General features: G+C 43.8%; 3 protein-coding genes across 4 annotated transcripts in view; 1 reads left to right on the top strand and 2 right to left on the bottom strand.

Moving 5' to 3' along the window:
* Positions 1-68: 68 nt before the first annotated feature.
* Positions 69-6,039, bottom strand: pmf1 (polyamine modulated factor 1). The gene is made up of 5 exons (XM_015946144.3): positions 5,755-6,039; positions 2,029-2,134; positions 639-739; positions 341-536; positions 69-221 (listed from the first exon to the last, which is right to left on the bottom strand). Exons 1-5 carry the CDS (start codon positions 5,970-5,972, stop codon positions 156-158), a joined length of 687 nt encoding a protein of 228 aa, XP_015801630.3. The 5' UTR covers positions 5,973-6,039; the 3' UTR covers positions 69-155.
* Positions 6,011-12,555, top strand: tmx2a (thioredoxin-related transmembrane protein 2a). Its single transcript, XM_015946118.3, has 8 exons — positions 6,011-6,319; positions 6,392-6,452; positions 6,715-6,828; positions 10,269-10,345; positions 10,425-10,531; positions 11,517-11,582; positions 11,661-11,790; positions 11,867-12,555. The coding sequence occupies exons 1-8, from the start codon at positions 6,026-6,028 to the stop codon at positions 12,035-12,037; spliced, it is 1,020 nt and encodes a 339-aa protein (XP_015801604.3). The 5' UTR covers positions 6,011-6,025; the 3' UTR covers positions 12,038-12,555.
* A 1,247-nt stretch (positions 12,556-13,802) lies between these two features.
* The window catches only part of zdhhc5b (zinc finger DHHC-type palmitoyltransferase 5b), an 11,118-nt gene continuing 914 nt past the window's right edge, over positions 13,803-24,006 (bottom strand). The window contains exons 3-11 of one of the 2 annotated variants that reach the window (XM_015946066.3): positions 23,848-24,005; positions 22,953-23,125; positions 22,748-22,850; positions 22,545-22,636; positions 22,172-22,304; positions 21,784-21,892; positions 16,146-16,252; positions 14,539-15,446; positions 13,803-14,132 (exon numbers count right to left, since the gene is read on the bottom strand). In XM_015946066.3, the coding sequence (XP_015801552.3) occupies positions 14,027-14,132; positions 14,539-15,446; positions 16,146-16,252; positions 21,784-21,892; positions 22,172-22,304; positions 22,545-22,636; positions 22,748-22,850; positions 22,953-23,125; positions 23,848-24,005 (1,889 nt within the window). In that variant the 3' untranslated portion in view covers positions 13,803-14,026. Of the gene's footprint in view, positions 14,133-14,435; positions 15,447-16,145; positions 16,253-21,783; positions 21,893-22,171; positions 22,305-22,544; positions 22,637-22,747; positions 22,851-22,952; positions 23,126-23,847; position 24,006 lie in introns of both variants that reach the window. The other variant, XR_001571863.3, reaches the window with a different exon arrangement.

The following is a 24,006-nucleotide window of genomic DNA, read 5'->3' as shown; positions in this document are numbered from 1 at the left end:
ATTTACCGTAATACAACGTATAAACACGTCACGCACAATATAGAGGCGAATTTAAACATTCAAAATAGTCACTTAATGGAGTTATATTTATTATACAAATTATTACAGAAAACAGAATAAATATAGTCAACTTTGAAAACACAAAGTATTAGAAATCACACATCAAATACATCAGCAGGGTGGAAACAAGAAGCCATCCGTTCAAATTCTGCCAATGAAGCCTGAAAAGAAAAGATAAAAAAAAAACACAACCTAAAATTACGAACACCTTAGAAATGCATTTGCTTGTTACTTCTATATTTGCGTTATGATCGATTTTTCTATAACTTTTTTTCCATACCCTCCACTCTTCCACAGCTGTGGAAATGTGTTGTTCGGTCTGAGCAATGCCTTCTCTACCAGCCTGAACCTGCTCTGCCAGCGCAGCATTCTCTGCTCGAATCTTCTTTAGCTCCAGTTTCACGTAGGCCTCCTGCTTCTGATAGTATGGCATCAAAAAGCTGCAGAGGTCCTGCTCAGGATCCCCACTTGGCCTCCTTAAATGCATTAGAGAGGAAGCAATTAAACAGCAACAAACTTAATGTTGATTAAAAATAGGAAAAGCACATATATATAAAATAACACACACACACACTGACCAAACAGACTCTGGACTATCCTTGGCAGCATTCTCCAGCTTGTCCAACTCATTCAGTTTATACTCCAACATGCCTTCTTCCATCAGTCTAGTGATGTCCTCCTGATGTAAACAAAAACAGATCAGAAAGAGTCTTCATTTATTGTACTATTTTAATGAAATACAATTTACAACATTCAGCAACAGATTTGTCCTGCTGAATGAGAAATTAATTTGATACATTCAGCTAGACCCTGGTGTTTATTTCTATAGGCTGTTAATTGATTTGCTTGAAGTTTGTTCTTTTCTGTTGTTTCCAAAACATTATTTCAACAAGTTAATTTACCTTCTTTTACAAATTACTGTTGTATGTGTGGAGTTAAAACATCTATCTGTATCATTTTACTAAAAAATTGTTAGAATTCACATTATCTCCAGTTTTAACGGACATCCCAAGTGGCCAATGTCTTCTCTCAGTCAGTTATCAGAAACCTTAAAAAAACAACTGAAATTCCAGCAGAACTGTGACTTTAAATTAGAAATTTGTATTTCAAATAGAAACAAACAAAGCAGAAGCAGAAACAAAAACGCAAAGAAAGTACATTGGAACAAACTCTGAACTTGATGATCATAATAAGGACATGTATGTTTATTTCATGTCTCCCTATAGCGCAGGCCTGCAGCAGCTGCTCAGGGCATGTGCTAAGTATGGTGAGCAATCTGACATCCTGTTTAACCCTAAAAAGAGTGTGGTTATGATTGCTGCTACTAAAGGGGACCTGACGCTTAATTTTCCATCTTTTAACTTAACAAATCAGGTCCTCGAAGTGGTAAGCAAAGTGAAATACTTGGGGCACATTTTAAGAAGTGACCTCTGTGATGACGAGGATATTAAGAGGCAATGCGGTAAGCTGTACATGCAGGCTAACACACTGGCACGTAACTTTGGCATGTGCTCAGATCCTGTTAAAGTGTCCCTCTTTCGTTCCTTTTGTACTCCTCTCTATACAGCCCACTGGTGGTGCAACTATAGTAAGGTAGTAATGAAGAAGCTTCAAGTGGCTTATCAGGATGCTTTTAGAATCCTCATGAAGCTCCCTAGATGGACATCTGCAAGTCATATGTTTGTTGTGAGTAACATCCCTACTTTTCATGCGCTTCTGAGGCTCTTCATGTATAAATTCATCTGCCGACTGAGTTTGTCAGCTAACGCGGTTGTTAGAGCTCTGTCATCTGTAACTTACAGTGACACGAGGTACTCCTCAGTCCTTTTTAAACATTGGAACAACTGCCTATATGGTTTTTAATTAGAATGTATTTTTTACTTCTTTTTTTTATTTTATTCCTGTTATGGACATATCCCTTGTCTGAAATAAAGTTTGAATGAATGAATGAATATTTAATTTCCTCACCTGTATAGTTTTCTGCAGCTCCTCTGTGAACTGCTTGTGGATGCTCTCCATCATCTGAGGATTTTTCTTGTACAGCGGATGAAACATGCTGGCAAATCCTTTAAAACTAAGACAAAAGAGAAGAATTACCCATGACATGTTGCCAAGACAGAGCTCTACAGATGCCGTTTTCACAAATAGGATACTGATGGAGAATAACAGAGAAGGTCAGAGGGCGCTGCATTGAGTCGTTGCAAACTGCAGAGAGAGGAGCTGTGGTGCATGATGAGGTCTGGAGTAGCAGAGAAGTATGTTAGAGAGCACGAGAGCTGTGAGACAACAGTGAGGTGTGCTGTAGCACTGACAGAGGAGTTGAAGGTGGAGGTGAGATCGCATCAAGGATCGGCTCTGAGCCCCGTCTTGTGTGCTTTGCTTTGGTGATGGACAGGCTGATGATGTTTGCAGATGACATGGTAATCTGCAGCACGAGCAGGTAGAGGAAAAGCTAGAGAGGTGTGTGTATGCATTTGAGAAGAAAGGAATGACGATTGGTCGCAGCCAGACAGAATCCGTGTGTGTAAATGAGAGGGAAACAACGGCGCAGGAGTAAAGATGGCAGAGGACTTTAAGGACTTAGGGTCTACGGTCCAAAGCTAAAGAGTGTAGAAAAGAGGTGAAGAAATGTGTGCAAGCAGGTTGGAATGGATGTAGAAAGTGTCAGGCGTGATGTGTGGCAAAATGGTTTCAGGTTAGGGTTTCCTCTAGTATTTTTGGAAACTGTGGTGGTGGGCTGTCGGTCGGGATGGGTGGGTGCAGAGATGTACGGAGACGGTCGCTCTGAAACATAAGACTGTATGTTTTTTGTGAACATTCCCGCAGGAGTGTGTAAAACAGCTTATTGTTTAATTAAAATAAAATAAAAATATATATTTAACTTGAAATAAATTGTAATGCTCGATTCCCACCTTGACTGTTGTGGTACAGCCATGGGCGGAGCTTGGTGATTTCAGTCCATTTCGGGTCCCAGACAGATTCTCTGCGTTTACTTTTTCTTCCCCTCACTGCTTCCCTGATGCTGTCTCCCTCATCATGCTCACTTATCTATACTTCACCAGGTCAGGGTAACCAAAACTCACATCATCTATCTATCAGCAGTAAAGAGCTACAGCTACATGTCACAAATGTCTCCCGGGAACTTTTAGTTATAATTAATATAAAATTATTTAAATTCCATCTAGGGTCATTCATAATATTACCAGTTATTGTATTTTGCCAAGCAAAAGTAATCCATCATGTTAAGCTAACTTCCTGATGTAACTGCATCCACTAAACAGAGGACTGTGTTCATGTGGGTCATCAGCATGAAGTTATTGAAGTTATGAAAGCAAACATGGCTGGAATCAGTTTTACCTGTAATCTTGTTTTTACTCTCTAAGTGTACGTGCTGCTGTGATGAGTGAATGTCCACACTGTGGGATTAATACATCTATTCTGTTCTACTCCATAAATCCTTATCAGCCAGTAGGAAAAATACGTTTGAGGAATTTTGACCTTTCCGGTCTTCCGTGCGAATAACCTGGTTATGGCAGAGGAATTAGTCTCCTAAACCGAACAAACACACTGGTTACACAGTGAATTAAAACGCATGTTTTAAATTAAAACACGTTATAGAAATTTGATGTTTTATTATTGTTTGATCATTAATCCTATTGACTGAAAGCATTCTCATTCGTTCACACACACACCCACACATTCCTGTAACCATTCACACACACACGTTCATTCCCCACACACACCTTCTTATCTCATGTTATAAACTTGAAGGGCAGATGCTCTTTGCAGTGGAAGCCTCAACCCTTTGCTTGAGCATCTGTCCTGATTTGAAAACAGTAACTTGTGTAGTTATTTGTCTCTCTTTTCTCTTTGCTGCAGGTATTAGGTGATTAAGAAAATCCCTAACAACACGTGTTTTAATTCAACAGGTAACCAACTAATGCAGGAGAGGACATGTGAGTGAGTCACCACGGTAGAAAGCCCAGCTTGCTGTGAGTGAGAGTAGCGAGCATGTGGCTGATGAGTGAAAACAAGACAAAAAACATTCGGGACTGAAGCTCCATCAGAATCGGCTGGCGACGCGGCTGCATTTCTAAATAAAAGCGTGTAATTTTGGTGCCACGGTTCTGGGAGAGAGAACCGGGCCTGCCCGTCCCATCCGCCGCAGGTGAAGCTCACCGCTCCGCCCAACTCACAGCCAGAGCGGAGAGAAGCACAACGGCTTGGATTATACAGATGGTATTATGTGTGTGAAATAACGCCAGTTATATTTAAATTCATGGTTAGTATACATGCACAAATATTGTCTATATATGTCTCGTATTTACATTGTTTTAATGTATATTTAAAAAAGGGTTCTCGACCGGAAAAGGGTGGCTTGCCAACTCCGGGGCGGGGGAGAGATCCTACCTCAAGTGGAGGAGTTTAAGTATCTCGGGGTCTTGTTCACGAGTGAGGGTAGGAGGGATCGGGAGATTGACAGGCGGATTGGTTCGGCGTCTACAGTGATGCGGACGCTGAGCCGATCTGTCGTGGTGAAGAGGGAGCTGAGCCAGAAAGCCAGGCTCTCGATTTACCGGTCGATCTGCGTCCCAATCCTCACCTATGGTCATGAGCTTTGGGTAATGACTGAAAGACCGAGATCGCGGATACAAGCGGCCGAAATGAGTTTCCTCTGTAGGGTGGCCGGGCTCAGCCTTAGAGATAGGGTGAGGAGCTCGGACATTCGGGAGGGACTCGGAGTGGAACTGCAGCTCCTCCGGATCGAAAGGAGTCAGTTGAGGTGGTTTGGGCATCTGGTCAGGATGCCTCCTGGACGCCTCCCTGGGGAGGCGTTTCGGGCATGTCCTGCCGGCAGGAGGCCCCCGGGTCGACCCAGGACACGTTGGAGAGGTTACATCTCCAATCTGGTCCGGGAACGCCTTGGGGTCCTGCCGGAGGAGCTGGTGGAGGTGAACGGGGAGAGGACGGTCTGGAGCTCCCTAGTTGGGATGCTGCCCCCGTGACCCGGATAAGCGGAGGAAGACGACGACGACGACAGAAACCCTGCAGGTGTAGAAGACAGTAGTGAGACTAGTGAAGTCTGGTTAAGAGACCATGTCCATGACAAAAAGACGGGATGCAGAACTGGAGGCTGCAGATATTGAGGTTCTCTGATGAGTATGGACAGGATCAGGAATGAGGACAGAGGGACAGCTCATGTTAGACGTTTTCGAGATAAAGTCAGAGAGGACAGACTGAGATGGATATGCCCAGAGGAGAGACGTGGGTAGGGAGGATGCTGAAGATAAAGCCACCAGGCAGAAGGCTGAGAGGACGACCAAAAAGGAGATTTGTGGATGTGGTGAAAGAGGACATAGCTGGTGTGAGGGTAGAGGAGACTGAAGACAGGACCAGACACGTGATACGCTGTGGCGACTCCTGCTTTTAAAATGTTTCCTATAGAATAGTTTGTATTTCATGCATCTAATTTACTTAAGGAGACAGCGGATTACACTGTAAACTAGTATAATCTATACATCTACATTATATAAATTTTACTGTGACGCTCTTGACATAATTTGACCTACTTTTCTACATCTGGAACAATGAAGTTCCAGTTGTCTGACCTCGTTTTCCCCCTTATTAAACTAAAATGTAAGACTAACACAGTCAAAGGCTCAATTAAACACAGATTTTCAACCAGAAACACACCTGGCATGTTCGATGAACTTGTTCAGGCTCTTCTGCATGACTTTGTCGAACAGCTTCAACCGGCTGTACCGAGCAGCCTCCTCCTCCGTCGGTTTGCCGGCTGCTTCTGGCTTCGGCGTGACCGCGGATACTTGCTCCACCGCCGCCTGGTTTGCAGCAGAACCATTCCCATTGTTCTCGACAGCGGCATGTTGACTCGAAACGCTGCCGTCCTCCATGTTTATATTTTGACTGAAACCGCCACTTCTACGGCGAGCCGCTGCGCCCAAAAATGATCCAAAAAGGTCAAATTAGCGCATGCGCGCTTCAGCCCACAGGCTCAGCTGTCATTTCATTTCTCCTCTATGCCTCTCGCGTGGCCGTACGCTCTGGAAACATGGGTTTGATCACAGGAGTGTGTACGTTCTTGTACCATTTACCTCAGATTTACAGATGGCTGCTGAAGCCCTACTACATCGCCTCGTTTCTCATGACCATCGCCTTCCTGGTGGTCCGAAAGGCCCCCGGATTGTGCGAGCACCTGGCTTCTGACCGGGAGGACGGAAACTCCTGCGACTTTGACTGGGTGAGCCGAGCGTGAGGTGGGGGTAGGGGGTTGTGGATATTTTAGTAAATGTGTGTGTTTGCTGTTTTACAGAGAGAGCTGGAGATACTCATGTTTCTCAGTGCTATTGTAATGATGAAGAACAGGAGAGCCAGTAAGTCAGATTCTTCTCACAAACCCTTACAAGCGTGTAAACATCATAGCTGACAACAAATGTATGGTTATAATATAATCCTGATGTATTAAGTGTATTCTGATATGGGACCAGTAGAAGGGCCCCACGTGGGACCACATTCAGGACGTTATTCATTAAAAACTGGCATTGTTGTGTAAATATTCCAGGTAGAGTGTACTCCCTCCCCCCTTTGACCTTGCTCATTGTTGTAAAGGTGTTTTCCTCCTTTCTTCTTCCTCAGTCACTCTGGAGCAGCACATAGGGAACTTGTTCATGTTCAGTAAAGTGGCCAACGTCATCCTCTTCTTCAGGCTGGACATCCGGCTCGGCATCCTCTACCTCACTCTGTGTGTAGGTCAGTGAAATCCCATCCTCTCTCTCTCAACCATTCAGTGGGTTTTCATAAGGACATAAAGTTTATATAAAAGCAATAGTCTCACGTCCACATGTGAACCAATTCCCTGGTCATATTCCCAAACTTGTGTGAAAATGAACACTTAGGTCTTTGCTTTAAAGAGCAAGTCACCCCCAAATCAACTTTTTTTCTGATAAACTATATAAATGTGTGTCTAATCGTGCTGCAGACACGTGTAGTTAATATTTTTGTACTTTAGTGCATTTTAGTTAAAATTGTAATTTTCTGCCTAAAACTGGCAGTGTTGTGCCGTTGTCGGGTAAAAACTCTGCACTGCATTAGAATTTAAATCTGCCACCGCTATTGGCTAAGAGGTATGCTATGATGTAAACTGGTCCTTATGATGTCACAATGCCGTTGTGAGCCTGTGTGTGTGTGTATTTGTTAGTGGCTACGCCCTCTCGGTCTGCTAGGCAACAGCATTTGTTGCATTTTTCAAACATGAAGAGGGAGTGAAGTAAGTTTCTTGTAGGGGCTTACTTGCTCTATCAAGAGGTTATCATCAGAAATTGTTGCCACTAGTGATTCAAACATATCTAAAAACATAACCGCATCAATAGAAATGGTGACTGAAAGGTTTTCCTCATGAAAATCAGTAGCTGTTAGTTTAGTATTGATGTAGGAGGGATGAGTATCAAAACCTTGCAATCCTTGCAGAATGTGAAAACTTTCTTTGTGGACAAAGTCAATAAGGTCAGATCTAGCATCTCTCCCTCAGCGCTATTTCTGCCTCTCCCGACTCCAACCAGGCCCATCATCCTAGATAACTTTGCTCCTGTTCTTTGCCTGAGTTAACCAAACTAGTTAACTCTATGAAGACCTCTGCATGTCCCCTCCACATCTTACCCCCATCTTTGTTTAAAAGTGCTTTTCAGTCCATCATTCCCAGCGTGCTCTCTATAATTAATGCTTCTCTGGTTTCTGGTCAGGTCCCTGCTTACTCAGGCTTCACTTCTACTTTCATACAAAAGAGTCATTAGAAGACATAAATGCCCGCTTGTAAAAGTGGCTATAAAAATGTATACATTAATATCTTTTTGCTTTTTTTTCATAGATCTGTTGAACAACTTCAGCCCTGCTCAAACATAAAAAAATTCAATCATTTTGAGGCTTTTAACCCTTGAAATGCCAGTTTGAATACTCAAAGTCATTGCTGTAATTTATGGGGGAAAAAAACACAAAAACTGAGTTATTTTCTAAAAAATACTTTTTTTTGCTTGGGGTGTTTAGTACTAATCAGTCTTGATTATGTTATGAAATATCTAAAAATTTGAATTTTCTGCATTTATAGTTTTTACATAGCAACAGATTTAAAATTGATAAAAATATTAATGTATACATTTTTTATTGCCACTTTTACAAGACGACATTTTTGTCCTCTAAAGTCTCAAGTGTAGTGTTTTTTTTCATAGTGTTCTCTTGGTATATTTTAAAAATTGCAAATTGAATTTCAAAATTTGTCCAGAGAGGTTTTGCGACAAAATTTTATACCATATGCACAAACGGTGGTGAAATGGCGTCAAAAAGAAAAACAAAAAATCTGCCCAAATGGACAAAAATGTCCCTGAAGCCAGCACATCCTGAGCTCTTTTAAAGGAATCTCCTACCATCTTTATGCAGATGACATCCAACTGTACATCTCCTTTAAGCCTCATGAGATGTCTAAGCTGCAGCTGTTACACACCTGCTTAGACTCTATTAAAACCTGTATACCAAATTTTGTAATTCTCAGTTAAAGCATGGCTTGAGGCTGACAGTCTTCTATTCTCAGGACCTACAAAAAAGTCTCTTGAAGCCAAACTCTATATCGCACAGGAAGTCGGCCATTTTGGTCCCATGACTAAATTTTCTGGGTTTTTGCACCCGTTCTATTGACGATAATGCCCCCTCTGCCTTTTGTCCTATCACCTTCAGATTTTTGCTATACACTCTTAAGAACATTGGAAAAAATTCAACCTACAAGTTTTTCAAAAGTTGAACTGTGTGCAAAAAACTGAGATCCTCATCTGTGCCCCAGACAAGCTGGTTCCCAAAGTCAGAGACTCTCTTGGTCAGCTTGCTTCTCACACCCTCTGTCAGGAATCTTGGCGTGATCTTTGACCCAGCTCTCACCCTGGATTCTCATGTCAGTTCTCTTGTTCGCTCTTCCTTCTTCCATCTCAGGAACGTTGCTAAGCTGAGTCCTATTCTGTCCCGCTCTGAACTTGAGACGGTTCTCCACACCTTCATCTCCTCATGCTTAGACTACTGTAACTCTCTTTCACGTGTCTGAGCAGAACCTCCCTGAACCGTCTACAGGTGGTTCAGAATGCCTGTGCTCGGCTTCTGACCAAGTCCTCCAAACACACCCACATCACCCCGCTAACTTCAGGGTTCTGGTCTAGGGCCTTACATGGACAAGCACCATCATGCATTTGTGATCTTCTTAGTCCCTACACCCCCAGCAGGTCCCTGAGGTCCAGTGATCAAAGCCTACTGGTTGTGCAGCACCAGGCTAAAGATCAAAGGTGACAGATCATTTGCTGCTGTGGCCCCCAGACTCTGGAACTCTCTCCCCCTGAGCCTGAGATCAGTGGACTCAGTGGTCTCCTTTAAAAAGCAGCTGAAGACTCACTTGTTCAAGCTGGCTTTTGTATGACCTTCTTCACCTCTCTCTCTTTATTCTGCTCTCCCCACCTATTCCACCTTCCTCAGGATCCACTGATTTCCCTCTTTCCTATTCACTCTCTCTCTTTCTTAACATTTATTTTTTAATCACAATCATCTATTTTTTTGCTCATTTTAAATATATTTTTAACCATTTTCTAAATTATTTTTTATATTCTTACATTTTTTGTTTTTGTGAAGCGCCTCGTGATTTTTATCTTGAGGCGCTATAGAAATGATATTTTCTTCTTCTGGATTTTCTTCTTCTGGAGAGACAAAATTCATCATTCAAGAAATTCAGCTGTGGGCCACACAAAATTGCTCAGAGGGTCAAAAATAGCCCCCGGGCCGCACTTTGGACAAGCATATTTGTTTAGCTTTTGCTTTTTAAACATTACTGTTGATGTGTCTGTTGGTCGCTGAAGCAGCCTGTAGATGGCGCCATTGTACAAAGCAACAAATAAGCTGTGATCTTATCATTCATAGTGACTCATGATGAGTTTATCATTTGTCTAGTTAAAAATAATAATCTCAAACAAACTTTTTTTACTCTACTCATTATTCATCGATATTTTAGAGGCATGAATTACTGGAATCTGATTTTATTTTTGGATGCGTTCTTTATCCTCAAAATTTTACCAAAATAAAGTATCACTGAAAACAACATCCATTGAGAAACATTTAGAAAATCTTTTTTTCTTACCAGGTGTAAGCAAGTTATTCTTTGTCTCCAGTGTTCGTCATGACCTGTAAGCCTCCTATTTATATGGGCCCAGAATACATCAAGTACTTCAGTGACAAGACCATCGATGTGAGTTGTTCAGTCTCTGTCCATAGCATCTGTTATTCTAACACAATATCAGCATTAGTACCTGGCGTGTTTGCTTCAGGAAGAGCTGCAGAGAGACACTCGCATCACCTGGATTGTGGAGTTTTACGCCAACTGGTCCTCTGACTGCCAGTCCTTTGCTCCAGTCTTCGCTGATCTTTCTCTCAAGTAAGAAATCTTGTTCACTCATGTTTCCTTCAGTTATAAAAAACAGAAAGTTGTAGCACATTTCCCGACTATTCTTTAAAATTGTTTAATTTTTAAAATATCGTACATAAAGCCTCATTTGCAGTTGAAACAATAAATGACGTTAGTTTTTTAATAAAAAGACTAAATGATTACATTTTGCCCTTCATTCATATATTGGCGTCAAAGCAGTAGAAAGCAGGCAGTTGCTGCAAATCAAGATCAAAGATGTTTGGTATTTTGTAGGTCTGGAGTGTGTGTTAACATGGTGCCAGAGAAAAAGTTTAAGCAAAGACTAGAGAGACAGTCGTTGGTGCCTGTCAATCTGAGAAGGGTCAGAAGGTCATTTTCAAACTGAATCAATCAACAGAAAAAAAAATAATATTCATAAATGGTAAAATGTTCTCAACCGATGGTAGGCATGACAGGACTGGACATCCCAACAGCTTCTCAGGTCCAATCAGGCAGGCTTAGAAAAACAACACAAAGGTCAAGATCCATGTCTCAGACTCCTATGTTTGGTTACTCTAGCTAATTCTTTTTAAGTCTGAGTTACATTTGATGAGTTCGATCAGCACCAACAGCTCATTCCATGTGAAGCAAGGTGGTGGAGGGCTGATGATTTGGGCTTTGTTTAGCAGCCATGTGATCTGACATGTGAGTTTTCTATGGATGGTTATTGAAGTGTGAGTTCATGTGTTGCCCCAAATGTTCCAGTGTGATGGACTGATGGTGTTAAAGAAGACAGCGACTTATTGTGCCAGAAATCATTTCTACCTGCTACCGTGTCATGGTGTAACTTACTTTCTCTCATATTACTGCTGCATTCTCGCTCTGTAAAAGATTTAAGACTTCTCGATTTAATTCACTATAAAATCCAGCTCTTTGTGTCCCAGTGGATGGATGTGTGGTGATTTAAATAGCACCATCGCTAACTGCCCCAGTGATTCCTCCTTGTGTCAAACAGGTACAACTGTGCAGGACTCAGGTTTGGGAAGGTGGACATCGGCCGATACGGAGAGGTTTCACAGAAGTCAGTTCTCCATATTTCTGCCCTAAAGAGTTGTTAATGCTTTCATTAACAGGCAGTAACTGCATTACCTCTGAACAGGTACAAGGTTAGCACGTCTCCTCTGGCCAAGCAGCTGCCTTCACTGCTGCTTTTTCAAGGAGGGCGAGAGCTGATGAGACGTCCAATGGTGGACAAGAAAGGACGAGCAGTGTCCTGGACGTTCAATGAGGTCCCTCCTGCCTCCAACACATAAAGTATGTGTTTAAACAAGTTCTGGCATTAACTGAAATCCTTTTCATCCCCAGGAAAACATTATCAGAGAGTTTAACCTCAACGAGCTTTTCCACAAATCTAAGAAGCTGAACAAGAGTCTTGGATTCAAAGAGAACGATTTTCAAGGAGTGGAGGACAACGAAGGGCTTTATCAGGAGACCGACGAGGCAGATCAGCCAAAAGAGAGCAAAAAGGATCAGTGAAGGGGACGCGCTGTACTTCTGTTATTTATGCTCTTTTCTTTCTAATGCAGATTGTTTAGAAACAAATGAGCAGGTTTCATCCGTATCCCAGTCTCTGCATGAACTAAGCCTGATGGAATCTGGTGGGAATCCTGGGGGAAAAAACAGATTTGAGAACATTTAAACATAATATTTAAGATCAAACACAGCCTTATCTCCGCATGTGAACTTTTGCAACCCGTTTACGTATGCGTTGAGTTTCCAAACCAAAGCAAGAAGCTGAAGTGAAACCAGAAATGTCCACAGACCAGACGTGTGTCATACCCACGTTTTCAACAGTTTGACCTTTTATTCTGAGAAGACATCTTAAAAATTCTTTGTAAGGCCATTTTGGAAATGCATTTGATGTAATTGTTACAGGTGAGATTTGTTCCATCCATCCAACCACAGATATTTATTCTCACATAGGTTTCTGACTGTTCAGAGGCCGCCATCTTTGGCCAGAGCAGGAATAAAACACAGGTTCAGAGTGTGTGACAGATGCTTGTGTGCCTTTTTTTTTGCCACCTGCACATGAACTGGGTGTGTACTGATGGTGATCACAAGCATGCACGCCAGTGAAGCAGTCAGCAGAACAAAACAAAAACTCACATGCACACCAAAAAACTCGCAAAACAATTTTTTTTTAAACAAGTACAGTTTAAAGCATCTGCCTGCCCCAAAATATACGCCACATTCACACAGCTTGGATTTTCTCCTGCAAACACGACTGTGGCCTTCTACTAAAGTAAAATAAATACACACCAAATAGGTCCTTTCTCAACATTGCAGTGGGTAAAAACAAGCTAAACATGGGCCAATCAGTCCTAAAGGTTTAATCTGCTTCACTTTTATCTTAAACATAACAAAACTGGCTTCAGTATGAATGTTCTCAAGGCAAATTCCAACCAGCACAACCAGCAAAGCTGTTTACAGTCTTATTCAGTGGCGTCACTCTTTTAAACACTTCTTACAAAATATATATCCAGGCTTATTTTCCTTGATTTTCATTTACATCCAGAACAATAGGATTTGTTTATATATATATATATATTCATTTTGTCTTGTGAAATAAATAAGCCCCTTCCCTCACAGCCTCCTATTTGGCTAAACACCTGTTTAAAGTGTGTGGTTGCTAAATTTTTACTGATAAATTACAGAAAAGAGTAAAAAAAAAAAAAAGAGAAAGAAAGACAAACAATGACCTTAAAGCTAGAAAGAGATTTGCATAACGTCTCTAGAATAAAACTCGACAAGCGTACATTCACAAAGATGCTTGTGCTGCAAGAGGGAGAATCTTAACTTATTTGTGGCTTTAGAAAATAATTTTGATTATCGGCCACGTCTGCAGTCCAGCGGGCATCACCCCTTCTGTCTGGATGATGCAGCAGGAGCTTGTGAGTGACTGATGCAGCCATTCATTAAAAAAAAACACACGAGTAAATACAAACAGACCATCTGCCACTCTCATCAACAGTCATCTTGACTATCTGACTCAATCATCTGATTCTATAGTTATATAAAACGATATTTTAAAAAATTATAAAACATAAATGAGTTTAAAGGTTGGACCCCTCCCTCCGTATGGTCCGCTCAGGCGTTTCTGTTGGTCTGAAATCTGGATAAAGACCACCCGTGTCCATTTTGAGTCTTTATGTACCGAAGCCAAATAGCAAATATTTACGTGTGTTTCGTCTACGCATCTGTACCCAGCTGTGATGACGCAGACGCATCAGTTTATGGCTCACAAATTGGTTCAATGGAGAACAGGTCTCCTGGTTCATATCAGACAGGCTGGCAGGAGGAGATCAGCTGGAGCATCACAGAGATAAGCGAGTACCAGACGGACCGGCTCCTCGGGTCCAACAGAACGTCTCAGCTGCTTTAGTCATGAATAATATCCAGCTTAGAAAAGAGGCAAGTGCAACAAGTCCAACAGCGGTTTCCCTCCTCGTGATAAGATTCTGTCACTTAAACGGAAATCTCGTACGTGGTCCCTCCAACACCGGTGACCTTTTTCACCCCGCCCCCTGGTTTAGGTGTGCTGTGATTGGCCAAGACTGGGCGAGAGGTGGATCTGGTTGGACATCCGTTTGGAGATGGGGAGAGAGGAGAAAGAGAGATGGAGGTGAGATGGTTGACTTCAAACATATACACTCAGACACGAGAGAGAATGTTTCTCTACCTTGAGTCTTGAAATGCATTTGTGAACTCTACTTGGTGAGTGAAGACAGGACAAGGACACAAAAGACTACAGGACAAAGTAAATAACGCCACTAGGAGCTAAACACACATGCACATGCATGCTTTTTATAGTAATCTACACAAATTCTTTAGAGGTAAACAAGGTAAGTAGGTTGGTAGGAAACGGAGGACTCACACAGATCAACGAGGAAGAGGAGAGCTCACACAAACCAGGAAAGAAACACAGCAGAAAGGAGGAGAGCGGCAGCTGAAGAATCTGGCGATGGATCACTACTCACTGTGGAGCCTGGTGCCCTCCTCCCCCTCCCAGCACAGCGCCTCCTCCTGCAGGCCGAGGCTTGTGCTGAGGCCCTGCCTCCCCGGTGTAAGACGGGGACTTGCTGAGGGAGAGGCCACGCGGCGGAGGGGAGACGGGGGGCTCCAGTGGGTGAGCCCCAGGGGAAGAGGACAAGGAGGAAAGGTTACGAGTATTTCGGGAAATGACGTCCTGCTTGTGCTGAAGCAGGTGCTGGGCCTCCGGGGAGGAGGGAGTGGGTGGACTGACAGCACGCAGGTAGGCCCTGTGAGGGGAGGAGAAAGTGGTGGAGCCCTGGAGCAGCTGCCCCTCCCTCTGCTGAGCGATCTGAGCTGAGAGGAAGGGCGACGTGTAGCCCTGCAGCGGGCTGCTGGGTGACACCACCACGTGCTGGCCAGTCACTGCTGAGGAGTGGAACAGGACACGGGGCTTCTGCGGTGACAGCTCGTGGGCGGCCGACTCAAACTCTGGGCTCTCGGACGGCGTCAGAAGGCTGTCGTATGACAGGCTGCCGTTTCGAGGCGTCTGATTGGCAAGGCTTTTGTAGCTGGTGTCCGTGGTGCCCTCTGATTGGAGCGTGGCCAGCGGGTTATGTACAGTCTGGGCTGAACGCTGACTGGACGAGCGAGAGCCGCCAATGGACAGAACCAGCGAGGATGGGTAAGAGGTGTAGGAGCGCCTAGTCAGGGAGTAGCCCGACACACCCGACACCACACCAGCAGTCCCCCCAGGGCCTCCAGGGCCCTCACCCCTCTCCCCTCTGTGCACCCCTACACCTCCTCCCACCACTGTGGCCCCGTCCAGGCTGCTCGGCTCCGAGCGGTAGCTAGGCTGGCGGCTGGACTGGAGGATGGAGGGAGACGGAGAGTCCAGACTCTCTCCTCGAATCATCTGAGAAGAGGAGAGAAGGAGGAAACAGACCCAAGGAGGAGAAGGAAGAGAACACTGATCAGAGAAAAGGTGAAAATAATAAAATTTAATCTGACTCAAGGAGAACAAAACAGTACGGAGGGGAAGAAGGGGTGGGGAGCTTTGGATGCTTGACCGGTGCTCTAATTCATCATCACACTGCTGATGATAAACATAAGACTGATTGGACACCACATGTCAAAGACCGTGCACGTGTGTGTGTGTGTGTGTGTGTGTGTGTGTGTGTGTGTAAGAACACAAATGGAGTTACAAATACATATGAAAAATAAATGAACTGCACATTCCAGTCAATGCAGTCTGAAGGGAAACGACAGGTCCAAACACACACACACATAAACAGTGAGACTTACTGCTCAACTGACGGCCACTGAATGATAAATTAAAAGCAAAAACAAAAGGAAGGGCATTTATTAACCACAAATTAAATCAAATTAGAAGCCAGACAGAACAGCCTCTAGCCCACTGAACAGTTAGCTGCAGGTCAGCCTTAGTTCATGCCTCCTTTAGCAACAAGGAAAAATATTGCATCTGTATTACTGAACATTTCTTTTTTTCCTCTGTTTCAACATGAGTTACACGACCAGTTTCTCTCCTGGCTGACTGCTCCTTTGACATGCACACATCATGCTGTGGATAAACCATCCAGAGAGCTGACTGTACCTTAATTGGATGTGGAGGGGTGGCGTGGTTCCTCCCAGGGCTGCTGTAGGCTGGGCGGTACTTGTACATTGACGGTGTGGGTGGAGCGTTGGTCAACAAGCTGCTCTCTAAGGGACAAAGAGCCAAAGGTGATATTTGAGCTAGAGGAGTTTATGATCAGAAAGCAAACATTCATCTGTTTAAGCAGCAGGTCATAAAACACTTCAAAGATCTCCTCAGAGCTTTATGGACACTCAGGTGTCAAAACATTTTATTTACAGGCCACGAGCAGTGACTTGTGTGTATAACCAGGGCTTGGATGTGAAAATGGGAGTGAACATTGTCCAAAACATCATAGAATTATGAGTATGTACCCCCTTGCTTAAAATAAATGTGGATTTATAAAACAGCTGATTGACCACTGATATGTGTGTGTGTGTGTGTGTGTGTGTGTGTGTGTGTGTGTGTGTGTGTGTGTGTGTGTGTGTGTGTGTGTAAACAAAAACAGAAAAAATTTAATTATGAGCAGGTTTTATGGCAATAATGATATCTGGTAAATGCCAGCAGAGAGTTAAAAAAAGCAACCAGATGTTAATAGCTGGCAGAGAGTAGAATGTAAAGTAACTATGTATAGATAAGCTAATTAGCTAATTACTTCATGATGTAAAACAAACAATCATTTTAGAAAAACTGAGGAATGAACATAAACTGGCTCATTTCATAACTTAGTTCAGACATTTAGAATTAAAGATGAATGAGTGAGGAGAGAAATCTCAACCAATAGATGTACTAAATAAAGATTAGTGACTTTAACCAAAAACATTAACAAGGCTGTTAGGACTGACTTACTTTCAGGGCCTGTATTCTAAAAGAGACCGACCATCAGAGGATGATTTTGTGCGATTCTTTGCTGGGCTGAACCTACCAACTCTGAGTGAGTCTTTAGATTTATGTTTATTTAGATTTATGATTTATGTTAAAGAGCAAGTCACCCCCTACCAGAGTACTTCTCCACTCCCACTTCCTGTTTGAAAAATGCAACAATTGCTGTTGCCCGGCAGACCGAGGGCAGAGCTACTAACAAATACACATGCACAGGCTCACAATGACATTGTGACATCAAATGGTGCCAGCTAATGTTATAGGTACTTCTTAGCCACTAACAATTGCAGATTTAAATTCAAACACAGTTCAGAGTTTTTACCTAAAGAGAGCACAACACTGACAGTTTTAGGCATAATATTTAAATTTTAACTAAGATGCACTCAAGTGCCAAATTATTGACTACATGTGTGTTCAGCACTATTAGACACACATTTATATAGTTTATCAACTAAATAAAGTTGATTTGGGGGTGACTTGCTCTTTAAATTAACCTTTAATCACAGTGAAAGCCACAAATAACAGTCACACACTAGGTATAGGTTGTATTCCAATTTTCATATACCTTGGTTTGGGATATTCTTGGACCAGTTAGGCTTGAAGCAATACAGTATGCCATTGAAGTTGGCTCATTCCAATCGGAATCTTAAGACATCCTTGATTACTGTAATCCCTAAACCTTGACTTTGCCAGTTCTCAACAAATCCATCCATCCATTTTTGGCTGCTTATCTGGGGTAAGGTTGCAGGGGCAGCAGCCTAAGCAGGGAGACCCAGACTTCCCTCTCCCCAGCCACTTGGGCCAGCTCCTCTGGGGGAACCCCAAGGCGAGAGACACATGGGCCAGCATTGAGACATAGTCCCTCCAGCAGATCCTGGTTCTTCCTTTAGGTCTTCATTGCAGTCACAGCACCAATCCGCCTAGCCATCCATCTCTCCATCTTTCCCTCACTCATTAACAAGACCCCATCTTGGGGCAGGACCTCATCCCGGACCCGGAGAAGGCATTCTACCCTTTTCCGACTAAGGACCATGGTCTCGGGTTTAGAGGGGCAGATTCTCATCCCAGCTGCTTCCCACTCGGCTGCCATCATGTTCTGATGAAGTCAACAGGACCACATCATTCAAGTTTCAAGTTCAAGTGTATTTATAAAGTCTCTTTCTACTCCCAATCAAGGGGGCCCAAGGTGCTGAACGTAGTATAAAAAACAAATGAAAACACAATAAAACAGCTACCGTATTTTCCGGACTATAAGCCGCTACTTTTTCCCACGCTTTGAACCGTGCGGCTTATAATGAGGTGCGGCTTTAGTCAACCAGAAAGAATGGATGCTGGAAAGTCTAATGAAGGAATGGTTAAAGGAGTGCTACAGAAAGCGCCCACAAGGATTTCTTTTTCACAGTAAAACCGCGCTGCTCGTTTTCCCAGCTTCACCCAGGGATGATGACAGCAACACGGAGAGCGACACTGACATCGCCACAGAAAAGGTATGTGACAAAGCTCTTCTGAGGCTGTTCAACTCCGGCACTGAAGATGACGACTTCAGTGGTTTCAGTGCGCAGGAGGACGATGAATAAACTAATCAATAACTTTTCTGTTTTGTTTGATACTGATCAGTTCAGTTATGTTCAGTTAAACTACGTTTTCAATTCAGTAGATATCTGCGGCTTTTAGCCCGGTGCGGCTTATATTGAGGTGCGCTCTATAGCCCGGAAATAACGGTATATAGTAAAATATAGAAATAGCACAGACCTGATCCTCAGGCCACCAAAACAGATCCCCTCAACACCTTGGCTGCACCTAGAAATCCTGTCCATAAACGTTATGAACAGAATCAGTGACAAAGGGCGTCCTTGGCGAAGTCCAACTCTCACCAGAAACGAGCCCGACTTACTGCCGGCAATGCGGACCAAGCTTTAACACTGGTCAACACCTAAAAGCCCATATCAAAGGGCCTGGTACTCCATACTCCCAAAGGGCCCCCCGAGGGACACAGTCAAACACCTTCTCCAAATCCACAAAACACAGGTAGATTGGCTGTGCAAACTCCCACACACCCTCCAGGACCCACTTAATGTGTAGAGTTGGTCCAGTGTTTCACAGCCAGGACAAAACCCACATTGCTCCGCCTAGATCTGATGTTTAACAATCTGTCAAACCCTCCTCTCCAGAACACCTGAATAGACCTTACAGGAAGGCTCAGGTACAGGTGTGATCCCCCTGTAGTTGGAACACACCATGCAGTCCCCCTTTTTAAATAGGGCAGATCTCATCCACCCCTGGAGCTTTGCCACTGAGGAGCTTTTTGACCCCCTCAGTGACCTCAGCACCAGAGATTAGATTGGAGTTTCCAGTGGGATTGGGGAGGTCTTCGAAGTACTCGACCTATCTATCCACAACGTCCCGAGTTTAAGTCATTAGAACACCGTCCCCACTAAATAGTGTTGGTAGCGCACCACTTTCCCTTCCTGAGGAGAGGGATGTTGGACCAGAATCTCCTCGAAGCCATACGGAAGTCTTGCTCCATGGTCTCACCAAACTCCTCCCACGATTTTGCTTTCGACCACCCGAGCTGGATTCCACTTGGACTTCCGGTACCCATCAGCTGCCCCTGGAGTCCCACATGCCAAAAAGATCCGATAGGACTCTCTTTTCAGCTTGACAGCCTCTCTAACCATCTGTGTCCATCAGTGGGTACAGGGATTGCTACCACGACAGGCACTGACGACCCTGCAGCCGCAGCTCCAGTCAGCCGCCTCAACAATAGGAGTCTGGAACGTGGCCAACTCCGATTCAATGTCCATCGCCTCTCCCGGAACATTTTGGAAGTTCTGTTGGAGGTGGGAATTGAAACTTCAGACTCCAAAAGACTTTCCCAGCAGTCCCTTACAATATGTTAGGGCCTGTCAGGACTGACCAGCATCCTCCCCAACCATCAAAGCCAACTCACCACCAGGTAGTGGTCAGTTGTCAGCTCTGCCCTTCTCTTTACCCGAGTGTCCAAGACATGCGGCTGCAGATCAGATATGAAAATAAAGTTGCAAGTGCACATATGGACTCCTGTATGTCTGAACATGGTGTTCATTATGGACAATCCATGATGAGTACAGAAGTCCAGTAACAAAAGACCCATTGAAATCAGATCAGGGGGGCCGTTCCACCCCACCACACTCTCCAGGTCTCATCGTCATTGCCCACGTGAGCATTAAAGTCACCCAGCAGAAGGAGGGAGCCACCGGAAGAAGCGCTCGCCAGCACCCCCCAGTTAAAAAGAGCTAATGGAGGATGTGGATGTCCTAATTTAAATTTCTACCACTGGGTCTATGTTTTGAGGAGTTCATCCTGCTGGTTAGATGACAAAAGGAACCCTCCGTTGATAGATATTATGTGAGCCCTTATCCTATCAGCGAGATTAAATTATTTCCTTTTGAGATTTCCTGATGAGCTGCTGCACAGGTGATTCAACCACTGAATCTAGTGTGTTGGAGCAGAGAAACCACTAAAACGTGCTGGATACCTGCCCTCAAAGCCCAGAATTGAATAGCCCTGCCCTACAGGTTCCTCTAGCTAGTGATCAGAACTGACACCCAGTGTCCAGCTGGTTACAAGGTGTGCCCAAAAAGACAGTTTCATTTATTTATAACAACCTGCTGATCTAAAGTGTCATACCCTACTCAGGAATGAAAGCCTGGGAGGATGATTTGTCCACCCAGGACTTTTATCCTGATTGGGTGGAAAATTTGGTGAAATGTAGAGATATTTTGCTCTAGAGCTTATTTGACACCAATTATTAGACACTTTATTGTATTACTGATTTTAGTTGTGTCCCTCCCCCTTTGGATCCTGTTCACTTATTAAAATGATGACTAACGGCTATCACAAATGGAGAAAACCTGTAGCTTAAAATATTTTTTCATGCCTCTTAGCAATGTTCTAACATAGTATAGCCTTAAATATATTGTGATAAAAAAAACTGAAATGAATTAATAAAGTGAATACTTTGCATTTGCCTAACAACCTCAAATATCACGTTTCGGATAGAAAGCAACCATTGGACCATCTGGTTGTTGGTCTTGTCGAACACTTTGCTGGATCATCCACTCATTACACACTCATGTATTTAGCAACAGAACACAACTGGTGTGAGAGGTTCTCTGCTCAATAACATCAGAGAAGGAGAAACATCCAGCAGCTACCAGTTCAACTTTAGGACAAAAATACAAGAGTCCCAAAAAGAAAAACACCATTTGAAGTCACGGACAACCACAGATGTTTGAACTTAGAAAACAGTGACTGGTGTTTAGCACCATCTAGTTTCCTCTGGAAATGAGGGTTTCCGGTTCTGGCAGAGGCGTCTCAGGGAAGACACCCGAGGGAAGGCACCCGAGGGGAGGGTGAGTGTTGCGTGAACGTGTATGCGTTCAAAACCTAGCTTGTTTGCAGATTCGCTATAACAGCTTTAAGAGACTACCTGCCAACTAGAATTGGACGTACCAACTTTTGGACACAGGGGAACGGGTGGGAAAGGTAGGTTCTCAATTGATAATATGTTATATACCGAAAGTGTGTTGTTGAGTGTTTGATTTGTTATTGTGATCCTAGTAAAAAAAAAAATTATGACAAAAAAAATTAACAAGAATCAGAGGTTTTTATCAGTTTCAGCTGGAGGACTAAACTTACAAATTATCTGAGAAAAAAGCTGAGAGCACAAATCTAATCCACCACAGTGCAAACCCTCTCAAAGTCTTCTTAACAGGAGAATAAAATTGTGTCTCACCTTCGGTGTCAGCACGAGGAAGGCCGGGGTACCGGAAATCTGGCTTTGGAGGAGGAGGAGGTTCTATGTCAGCCGACTGGCTCTCCATCTGATCCAGACTGATCTTTGACTGGTAAAGACGCAGAACAGAGTTTAGGGTGTGCTTGGGTTGGCGAAGACTAAATCCAACGGAGACTAGCAATGAAATTGTTGGACACAGATGTCATAAACCTCCAAAAGTATAAAATATTAGATTTAATTATAATTTAGGATTAACAGAGCAGTTTCCTGTTGGACCAATAAAGATGAAAACAGTTCAAATGAAATTTTTTTGTAAAATGTGTCCTATGACTCTAGCCCCTTCATAGGACTGTAATACATCAGCGGCCTTTGACAGAGTGTTTGTTACCCTGGTGCTGTGTCGGTCATTGTGGATGCCGTTGTCCAGAACTTTGGCTTCTAGCTGGGCCTCGGTGAGAGACGGCCTGAGAAACGGCGGCTGTACCTCCAGAGCCTCATGGCCCCGCCATCGGCCCAAGTACCTGTAACGTACACAAACAAACACACCTGCTTTAGAACAACATGCACAGTAAACGAAATAAACAGAGTGGTGCTCAGGGAATGTCTGAAGTCATTTATTCCACTGGCTGAACGGACAGATGAGAACAATAAGAGTGGGAAAATGGAAGGAGAGAGAGATGGAGAGGCAGGAGGAGGAGTGGAAAAAATATTTTAGAGGAGTATTACCAAGCAGGGGAGGAAACAGAGAAAAGGGAGCTGACCTGGGGGCCTGGGGGCTGCAGAGCACATGTGAAATATTCCTCAAGCAGCCCTTAGTGAAAGGGTTAACGCCTCCCCGGAACTTTCCAGTCACCTAAAAACCAGGAGTGAAAAAACGTATATCACACCAGTTAAAATAAACTTTAATCTCAAGCAGACTTCCACATATCCCCAAGCTTATTTAGTGATGAAAACCGATTTGTACCTGCTCATTAGTGGTCCTGCCACGAGCCACCAGAACTATGTGGAACCCAGTCAGGCCAGCAACTGGGACAAAAAACAGACCAGCCACACACATCACAGCCATACTGGGAGGCAGGGTCAAGGGGATCACAAACCATAAACAAGAGACAAAAAAAAAAAAAAAAAAAAGCAGTTCGGTGTTCTTCAGAGCACCAAGTAAAGGATACGTAACGGCAGCATGTGGCGTGTCCAGCTGATGGCGGTGGTGCAGCACGTACACCAGGCCAAAGCCAAATATGTTCATGATGTGGGTGGTTAGAGACAGCAGAAAGAGGAAGAAGTACCGATAATTCCTTCGGCCAATGCAGTTATTCACCCAGGGACAATGGTGGTCAAAATCCTGAGAGAGCACAGAGCCAGACGAGCAGATGTTAGAGTAGATAAAAATGTCCATCCATCCATTTTCTTGACCTGCTTTTCCACGCAAGGTCACGGGGTACACCCTGGACATGTTGGTAGTCCGTCGCAGGGCAACACAAAGACAAACAGGACAAACAACTAAGCACACACTCACACCTAAGGACAATTTAGAGAAAACAATCAACCTGACAGTCACTTTTTTGTACTGTGGGAGGAAGCCGGAGAACCCGTAGAAAACCCACGCAAACACAGGGAGAACATGCAAACTGCTACCCCAGACCAGGATGTGAACCCAGGACCTCTTTGCTGCAAGGCAACAGCGCTAGCCACTGCACCACTGTGCAGCCAGATAAAAATATCACGGAGCACAAAAAAAGATATTAAACATCTAGAGTTGAGAAAAGTCAAATATCTGAATGACTGTCAACTCCCAGAGTCACCCTGGAAAAGCTAGGAATAGATCAGATCTGCTGTGGCTTCAGGACTTCAGATCAAACATACACCCACAACGTGTGACATCACTTTAATAGTTTTTTGTGTTTTTGAGTAATAAGTAATAAAAGTACTATGTAAGGAGCTTGAGCTACTGCAACACAGAAGAAAATCACTAAATCTAGCAGACTCTCATTTGGATTAACACGTGTGTGTGTGTGTGTGTGTGTGTGTGTGTGTGTGTGTGTGTGTGTGTGTGTGTGTGTGTACCTCCACACAATTGTCGCAGACTGAGCAGTGTGAGCAGCGAGGCGGGCGGTAGAAGCGGCAGGTTGAGCACCACTTCATCCGCACCTGGATGCCTCTGATCTCAACTGTCTTATAGAGCGGAGCGCGGAAATCATCCTCTTTGTCCTCGTCCTCCTCCGC

The sequence above is a fragment of the Nothobranchius furzeri genome, chromosome 1, assembly GCF_043380555.1.
Source record: "Nothobranchius furzeri strain GRZ-AD chromosome 1, NfurGRZ-RIMD1, whole genome shotgun sequence".
In the NCBI taxonomy this organism is placed as follows: domain Eukaryota; kingdom Metazoa; phylum Chordata; class Actinopteri; order Cyprinodontiformes; family Nothobranchiidae; genus Nothobranchius; species Nothobranchius furzeri.
This window is presented reverse-complemented; position numbering and strand designations above follow the sequence as displayed.

Excerpts from the sequence above, each read along its gene's own strand:
- pmf1 (XM_015946144.3), bottom strand. The coding sequence starts at position 5,972 with ATGGAGGACGGCAGCGTTTCGAGTCAACATGCCGCTGTCGAGAACAAT. Across the intron at positions 537-638 it reads GATAGTCCAGAGTCTGTTTG|GAGGCCAAGTGGGGATCCTG; the intron begins GTCAGTGTGTGT and ends AATGCATTTAAG. Across the intron at positions 222-340 it reads CAGCTGTGGAAGAGTGGAGG|GCTTCATTGGCAGAATTTGA; the intron begins GTATGGAAAAAA and ends TTTTCTTTTCAG.
- tmx2a (XM_015946118.3), top strand. The coding sequence starts at position 6,026 with ATGATCCAAAAAGGTCAAATTAGCGCATGCGCGCTTCAGCCCACAGGC. Across the intron at positions 6,320-6,391 it reads ACTCCTGCGACTTTGACTGG|AGAGAGCTGGAGATACTCAT; the intron begins GTGAGCCGAGCG and ends GCTGTTTTACAG. Across the intron at positions 10,532-11,516 it reads TTCGCTGATCTTTCTCTCAA|GTACAACTGTGCAGGACTCA; the intron begins GTAAGAAATCTT and ends TGTGTCAAACAG.